Source organism: Primulina eburnea, chromosome 6 (genome assembly GCF_022965805.1).
Source record: "Primulina eburnea isolate SZY01 chromosome 6, ASM2296580v1, whole genome shotgun sequence".
Lineage (NCBI taxonomy): Eukaryota > Viridiplantae > Streptophyta > Magnoliopsida > Lamiales > Gesneriaceae > Primulina > Primulina eburnea.
Genome location: NC_133106.1, coordinates 4,466,459 through 4,475,414, shown reverse-complemented (window position 1 = coordinate 4,475,414; position 8,956 = coordinate 4,466,459). Strand labels below are relative to the sequence as shown.

General features: G+C 37.3%; 1 protein-coding gene across 1 annotated transcript; it reads left to right on the top strand.

Moving 5' to 3' along the window:
* Nucleotides 1–7,634: 7,634 nt before the first annotated feature.
* On the top strand, nucleotides 7,635–8,942 carry LOC140835276 (uncharacterized). Its single transcript, XM_073200763.1, has 5 exons — nucleotides 7,635–7,767; nucleotides 7,836–8,045; nucleotides 8,121–8,213; nucleotides 8,336–8,458; nucleotides 8,547–8,942. Exons 2-5 carry the CDS (start codon nucleotides 7,875–7,877, stop codon nucleotides 8,940–8,942), a joined length of 783 nt encoding a protein of 260 aa, XP_073056864.1. The 5' UTR covers nucleotides 7,635–7,767; nucleotides 7,836–7,874.
* The last annotated feature ends 14 nt before the right edge of the window (nucleotides 8,943–8,956 follow it).

The window sequence follows — 8,956 nt, the reverse complement described above, 5'->3', positions numbered from 1 at the left end:
AAATTTTTAAGTTCTCTCGCACTTCTCTCAATTGAGCCATCCGCCTGAACGTAGTCACCCTTCCTGAGTTGTACAAGAGTTCGAGCTCCTGTAATTCTTCCCAGTAGGGAAGACTAGCATCGAAAACTTTGTCTTCTATAGCAGCTTTCTGTGCTACCAGTGACAAAGGATCAACGTTTGAACTACTTGCTCCTGCCATTTATCCTTGAAAATCTTCTGCTAATGCTTGTGACTAACTTCTCTATTCTTATTTATAGGCCAGGACAAAGAAGATGAAAGGACACTCCTTTAACAGATGATTACACTACCAAGCCTTGGGATTCGCTTAATCAGGATTATTAATGCATCTATTTAGGGGGAATGAAGGTTTGAAAAGTTAACTGAGAAGACAGTTGTTAGTGAATTCTTAACTGAAAGGAATCGGTTTTTCCTAACTGATCATTCAGTCGATTATTCAACTAATCTTCTCATAAGTTAAATAATTAAACCTATTATATTCCACATCAAATGACGTGACTGTCTGCTAATTCATGATGAATTTCAGTTTAAAACGTGTATACATTTTTCACCGCTCATTATTTTACACACACGATTACAGCACACGTACACATATTTTTACTCAAAATTTTACTGGACTGACACGTGTCCGAAAATTCAAACAGTCACAAACATTAGTACAATTCCCCGCTTCATTTCAGTTTTCTTTACGAACACTTTATCTTTCTAAAGAATTCTCATCTTGAGAGATATCAGAGTTTTTAACACTTTCAAATGGCAAACCAGATTCCAGCACATCTTTTGAACGCCATGGCTATCAACTTCAACTCAGTTATGACCATTACAGACGCTGATGTAAAGAAAGTATTTCAGCAACTGGAATCAGCAGGCTTAAAAACCTTTTTGGGTCTCTACGCTCAGGAAATTTATCCCAAAGAGCTTCACGACTTCTATTCAACAGGATTCATCGATTCTGATGAAAACATTACTGCTACCATCAATAACAAAATAATGATCATATCTGAAGATCATTTTGGAGATTTGTTTTTACTACCTTCTGATGGGCTAACCCAAATTTCTGAGATCAAAGCATCGGAAATCGAAGAGATGCAAACTTTACTCTCTGCAGATGGACGGAAAATCAAAGTTTCCGATCCCAAGAAAGAGTTAAAGCACGAGAGGCAACTGCTGGCAGACATTGTAGCCAAAGGGCTTTTGGCGAAGGCTGGGTCCTTTGCTGCTCTAACTCTGGAAAAGTTTCAACTCATCACAGCAATCATGACTGGACGACAAATCAACTGGAAGCATTTTCTATTCACTATTTTGAAGAACATGTTCTCTTCTGCTAAGCAATCCAAAGGTTTTGCTGTCCAGCTCAGTTATCTGCTGAAAAACCAAGGGTTAATTGCTGATGATTCTGACAGATTAGCAAGATTCAAGGTGTTCAATGCTAAAAACATTCTACTATCAAAAACCAAATTAGATCTTTCTCCTGAGAAATTCATCAAGATCAAGAAGGAAATTGGGATGGAGCAGGCTGCTCCCAAAACAGTCAAAGTTGCCAAGAACTTAACAAAGAAGAAAGAGTCAAAACGCAAACTGATTCTCAGTGACCCTGATAGTCAGAAGATTCTACCTCTTCAAATTGTGAAGAAACCAAGGACACTGAAGACCAAATCAGTTGATCATCATAAACTCACAACCACTCATCAGGTGATGGATACAGGAGCTCAAAAGCCGATCCAGGATGTTCTCTCAAAAGAAATTTCAGTTGCATCCTTAACTGAGGATCAGTTACCACTATCCTCACATCTGCCCAAAATCACTGCATCCAGCAAATCATCAAAACTTCCAGGGGTCAAAGCTTCACTGATTAGTATCTCACCTTACTCTTCTTTGCCTTTTGCCAGACCCACCGGAATAATACTCAAAGAAAATATTGACGCAACTACATCTGGATTAAATATCCCACACATTTTGAGTGATTCTAAGGGCAAGGGTAAACTTCAAGAAGAACCCATACCCTCAAATGCAATTCAGACTCACATTGATCTCATCTCGCAAGAAGTCAATACATTTGCAGCAGAGAGGTACCAAGTTTTTGAAGAATGGGTCAATTTCAGAGTTAATGTTTTTGCTAAGGAACTGCGCAATAAATCCAAGTTGAAAAGATTTATTGATATAGAACGACTAGTGTTAAAAACAGTTAAGGCTTCCTCCATTCAGCAAGCTTTGCAAAGGAATAAATATTTCTTTAACTTATCTCGGGAACAAAAGTTGCAGCAAATAGTTGCTGAACTCAGGCAAAACTTTAATCCCCTAAGCCCAACTGCATTCAACGACAAAGCAGTCTATGCTCAATTGGAGACAGATCTGATAACATTGCAAGCACAAATTAAAGACTGGGAAATGGATCAAGAACTGATCATCCCAGAGATGTCTCACAAAGTTGCTGAAGAAGTTCCAGCTGACCATTCAGTTGGAAACCCAGTCACGAATCTTGCTGATTCTTCATCCCAACCAGAAGGTATTTCATCAATTGCCTTATCTTCATTCGAGACAACAACAATAACTACTATTCCTAAGATGTATTCTGAGGCTGAGCTGAAATTAGGAAACATTGATGAAGTCGTTCAGTCAGTTGTTCAGGAAATATCTACAGTTGATCACTCTGCTGATCAAATCAATCCGGAAGTCACTGATGCCTTGAAAGAACCTGAACAACCTGATCTATCTACTGATCCGGTTCACCCCACTAATGAGCCAGACACTTTCATCAATCATCCTTTAGAGGCGCCAACTTCAGTTCTCTTATCATCTGCTGAACAGAACCCTCCTTCACCACCTCAGGATCGAGATAAATCACTGCTGATGATGTTCCTGCTCAAGGAGAAATAAATGAAACTGACATTTCAGTTCAAAATGTTATTGAATCAGTCTCAACTGATCGGACTTTGGTCATCTCTGAGCACATCTCTAAAGCACCAGGAACATCTTATCAGTCTCCTCCTTCATCTTCAACAGATGTTGAACTTATCTTGGAAGAAGTTCAGCACTTACAGAATAATATGGAGAAAATGCTCTCTACCATCTCCAAAATTCAGAACACACAACTATCGCACACTCTAAAGCTGGACCATTCACATGCCTCCAACTTAGAGAAACTGAATAAACTTCAGAAAAATATGGATTCTCTCGACCAACTTGTCAAGGATCTGAAGCAGGGACTCATCAACTCTTTCTCTACAAATCAGGATATAAACAGTCAAAGAATCGGGCGACTGGAAACCTCTGTTTCAAAGCAGATAGAATTACTGCGGATTTCCTTCACTACTATGGCCTCAAGTATCTCATCAGATGTAAAACTTCTATCCTTCGATGTTAAAAAGCTCTCAGATAAAATGGAGGTATTTGACAAAAAGGGGGGAGCAGCTGAAGCAACTGATATCGTTTGTCCAGTTATTTTGTGATTCAGTTATGCTGAAGAATTAGATGAAGAATTAATCAGGCTATTATTATCAACTGATATCATTTTCTCAGACTTCTATATTATCTACAAGAAACCCAGATATTCTATGATTCAGTTGCGAAATCTATTATCAACAAAGAGCTGAGTTAAATCTCTTGGTTTTGTCAAACACCATAAAGAGGGAAATTGTTGGAAACTAAATTCTGGAGTTTGACAAAACATAAATCAATCGATTAAATCAACTAATACATGAAAGCAAATTCGGCAGCTGGACATTCAACTGAAATCAGTTGACACAAACTGATCAGTTGAGAACTGATCAGTTAAAACATTCAGCCGAAAACATTAAAGCTTCTCAACTAAAGATACCTCGGGAAAGATCATTCAATAGACAGATAGACATATCAGACAGCAACTGAATATGGAAAGCCGCACTGCATAGAACAACGTATTTCGGCTATTGAAATTAATACGCCGTCTTACAATCAATGATGAAGTGGCAATCAAGAACATTGTCTAAGAAATGATGAGGTGGCAATCAACGGATACGTAAATTCAAAATTACCGTTGAAAGATAAGTCTATAAATATGACTAAAGAGCAGTTGACAGCATATACGATCGATTAATCTCAAACTTGCTATTACTCTGTCAAAATCTCAGCTCACACTTATTAGATCTATTCGTAGCAATCAAGGCTACACGTTGAGCAAACTAGCACTCTGTAATATTGATAATTCAATAAGTGCTAAGTTCAGTTACTTACAGAGATCATTATATTATACTAAGAGTTTCAGTTCAGGCAATAGATAAGTCCTAACTGAAGAGGGTCTGTACAAGTGTTGTACTCGATCAAAGTCTTTTAGTGAATATCCTATCCTTGAGATAGAAGGGGTGACGTAGGAGTTATTCAATTCTCCGAACATCCAGAAACATATTGTGTTGTCTTTACTTCAGCTTTTCATTTTCAGTTAGATATTCTATCTTTCAATCAGTTTATTTTCCGCAACTGCTTATTCAGTTTAACTGATTGATATTGACCGACGGGATACTTAGTTCAGTTTGTAACAAAGCTGAACTACCTTTTTCGAAGAACATTTAAATTCCTAGAAGTGTTTATTCAACCCCCCCCCCCCCCTCCCCCCCTTCTAAACACTCCTTAGTTAATAACCGATCCTAACAGTCTCACACTTTAAAGTTGGAACACTCTCAACAGTTCAACTCCGAAAAGCTGAAGGCTATCCAAACTGCTATTACCTCTCTCTCATCTGCAGTTGAAGAAATCCAGAAGAACAAGGGGATAGCCTTGAGTCTCACTGCAACTCAAACCTCTATTAACAAACGAGTTGACAGTGTCGAGACACTCGTCTCCAGAATGATAGATTTGCTACAAGTCGCAATGACCTCTGCTATCGAAAACATTTTCCACTTCTGTCCGGCTTCTATCTACTGACGTTCGAAAATTATCTGTCAAGATAGAGCTGTTTGACAAAAAGGAGGAAGAGCTCAAAGAGATTTTAGAACAGCAGAAGAAATCTTCAAAGCAGCAGTCTTTCTTTGAATATGAGTTCAGTTGATTTACTTTTTATTTTATCTACAATGAGTTCAGACGTTCAGTTATTATCTACTAAGTTTTGTCAAAAACCATAAAGGGGGAAATTGTTGGAAACTAAATTCTGGAGTTTGACAAAATATGAACCAACTGAAAATACCAACCAACTGATACGCGCAAGTACATTCAACAACTGGACTTAATAACTGAAATCAGCTGACTGATCAAATGGAAACTGATCAGTTGATATATTCAGCCGTATGCTAAGCACCCTTCAACTGAACATGTCTCGAGAAAGAACAATCAACCGTCAAGAGACATAGAAGATTGCAACGCTGCACTTCAATCAATACAGCTTAGAACAACACATTTCGGCGAAAGAAATTAAGATGCCGCATCACAATAAATAAAGCAAACAATGTCCAATGAATAATTAAGAAGAAATCAACGGATACAAAGATTCAAATTCATCTCAAGTTACCGTTGGAGAAAAGAAAGCTTATAAATATGACAGAAGAACAGCTGAAGGAAAAAGTGGAGTAAACTCGATCAACAAGCTTACTGTCACTCTGTCAAAATCTTAGCTCACTTTTACTTGGTATATTGGTAGCAGTTAAGGCTACAATTTGAGCTCACTTACAAGTTGTAATAATCGTTGAAATTCGATAGTGCTGAGATCAGTTACGCAGTGAGAACATTATGTTAAACTAAGAGTTTCAGTTTTGGCAGTGTTAAGTCCAAACTGAAGTGGGTCAGTACAATTCTTGTATTTGATCAAAGTCTTTTAGTGGATATCCTATCCTTGAGATAGAAGGGGTGACGTAGGAGTAATTAAATTCTCCGAACATCTAGAAACAACCCTTGCCTACTTTATTTCAGTTTCGTATTCTATCTTTTAGTCAGTTATTTTCCGCAACTACTTGAGTTTAACTGATTGTCATTGACCAACAAGATTCCGAGAATCAGTTTGTCACCAAACTGAACTCAAAATTATAAAATGCCAGTTTTAACTGTGAGTGTTTATTCAACCCCCCCTTCTAAACACTCTTGATACGTTAATCGATCCTATCAAGGTGCTTAAGAGTTATGTAGGCAGTCAAAAACATCCTGAAGGTTGCATTGTTCAGAGATATTCAGCCGAAGAAGCAATTGAGTTTTGTTCGGAATACCTAAATGACCTTGATCCTATTGGGTTCCCTCAATCAAATCGCGATCCCAAATCAAACATTGCTGGCTTCTTAGCATGCAAAACACCAATTGTAGTGCCACAAGTTGACCTTCAACAAGCACATTTGACTGTGCTGGAAAATACAGAAGAAGTATCTCCCTACATTATGTAAGTGTATTGCATTATTCTATAATTCTGCACCCATGTGATTGTCAATATTTAATATCCAACACAAATTGCTATATAAATATTTCCACAGTGAAAATAAATATTTCCTGAAGTCAATGTTTCCGAAAAAAAAGAAAGATGAAAGGTGGATACAAGATGCTCACAATAAGAAATTTATTGACTGGTTTCGTGCAAAGGTTAGGTGGATAAATCTGCTTTATGAATTTTGCGGTGAACAATTTGGAGCTGGTATTTTAATCACCCTATTCTAATTGTATAAATGTCAGGTGGATGCTGAAATAGATAGCTGCAATGGTGGAACGATATCGACATTGACATGGCTGGCTCATGGTCCACGTGGGCAAGTCACTAAGTATAGTAGTTACGTGATAAATGGCAATTTATACCAAACAAAGGCACAGGATGATGAGAGAGTTTGCCAAAACAGTGGGGTTTCTCTAGTTGCTAGCACCATGCTTGTCTGTAGTGCCAAAGATAAGAATCCATATGAATGTGGATTCACCTTGGTCAATATGAACAAAATAGGGCACACGAATGACTCATTTGTCCTTGCAAGTCAAGTCAATCAAGTCTTTTATATTGATGACCCATTACAAAAAGGGTGGTCAATTGTACTCCCTGTGCCAAATCGATGTTACGAGGGAGATGATGATGGTTGGACTAGTATTCCTGATTCTCGACCAATTGATGATGTTGATACTCATTGTATTCCGGCTCATGAAAGTTACTTTAGATCAGAAACTGAGGGTGGATGGGAAACAAACAAGAAAAAATGATGTGTTTCACTTTTATGTCATGTTTTTTTATGCTATAAACATAACCTCATTGCTATTATTTATGTCATGTTTATTATTTATGTCAGGTTTCTACAAGTCATGTTTATTATTTATGTTACTATTTTTTCTGTTATTATTTATGTCATGTTTATACATGTCTTATTAGAATTATTGTTTAAGTTATTTTACTGTTTAATGTTATTGTGTAGGTTTTAACATTGGTTTCATTCATGTAAATATGTAGAAAAAGGCTCAATGGGTCGTAAAAAAAAGGATACAAATGCTACAGTTGAGATGATACAAGGAGTACATGATGATAAGCTAAATGAAGTTACTAATGCAGAGCACCCTATACTTATTGATGGAGAAGAACATCCTCTAGATGTGCAGAGGAACAAGTGAGGCCCTACGTTGATGGGTAAACTAATTGCTACTGCCAGATGGGGGAAAAAAGCAAAGATTGATTACGATGATATGGGGCGGCCAGCATACAATGCAAATGGAAGGGCTTTACAATCATACATTGGTTCTATTGCTAGAGCCATGGTGCCAATCAGTATAAAGTCATGGCCTGAAGTTGCAGAAACCATAAAACAAAAACTGTGGGAAGAAATTTCGGTAAATACAATCTTCAATTTGAATTTACAATCATACTTGTACCTCTAAATAATCTGTTTTTGTTGCAGAATGTCTTTGAACTAGCGCCATAAAGTGAGTATGCTGTGATGAATTCAGCATCTCAGAAGTGGCGAGATTTCAAAAACAAATTGACTAGTAGATTTGTTTGGCCGAACAAAGATAATCCTGAAAAGTTGATTTCTCCACCAAGTCAGTATCAACTCCCACTAGCAGATTGGAAAGCATTTGTGGATGCGAGACTGGATCCATCATGGGAGGTACTTTAATAATTGATATGTTTCCTCACGAATTTATTAAATTCAATACTTAACTGAGCCAACATAATGATGCAGGTTACTCATGAAAAACAAAAACAACGAACCATGCATTGTAAATATCACCACAGAATGTCTCGCAAGGGTTACATCGGCTTGGAGGCTGAACTGGTAAGAAACAGAGCAATATATTTGTAATTTTTAGCTGCTGAACTGGTAAGAAACAGAGCAATATATTTGTAATTTTTAGCATGTTCTTCATGTTATTAAACATATGAGTTTTGAAATTGTAGCGGAACAAAAAATTGGTTGCTGAAGATGAGGAAGTTGATAGATCTGTGCTTTGGCGTAAAGCTCGAGAAGACAAATCTGGCAACATAACATGTTCGGAGACATCAGAAGTAGCTGAAAAAATTGTAAATGTTTAGTTTTATTCAATCGCCATATTTCCTAGATAAATAACACTGTAGATTGTGAATTGATTTGTCATGTATCCAATTGTAGGATGAATTGTTGGAAAAGAAAGGTAAAGGAGAGTTCAAATCTTCTGGAATGAATGACGTGTTAACCGCTGCATTAGGAAGCCAAGAACACTATGGAAGGGTTCGAGGTGTGGGAGGTTTCGTAAAACCACAAGTATACTTTAAAACTCTAAGAAAGAAGAGAGAAACAATTTCAAAAGTTGTGATTGAAAATGTAAAAGCACAATCGGAGGAGACTAAAAGTTTGAAAGCTGAATTGGAGATGCTGAGGTCTCAACTTGCTGCTGTGATTCCATTAATCAATGATCGATCTTCTGAGACTGTAGCATCAAACAAGTTCTCAGGAGTGAAAGACTCAAAATTGTCAGATGATGTGCAAGACGTTTATGATTGCGGCTGTGGGGCCCTTAGCTCCTAATCGTTATTACAAGG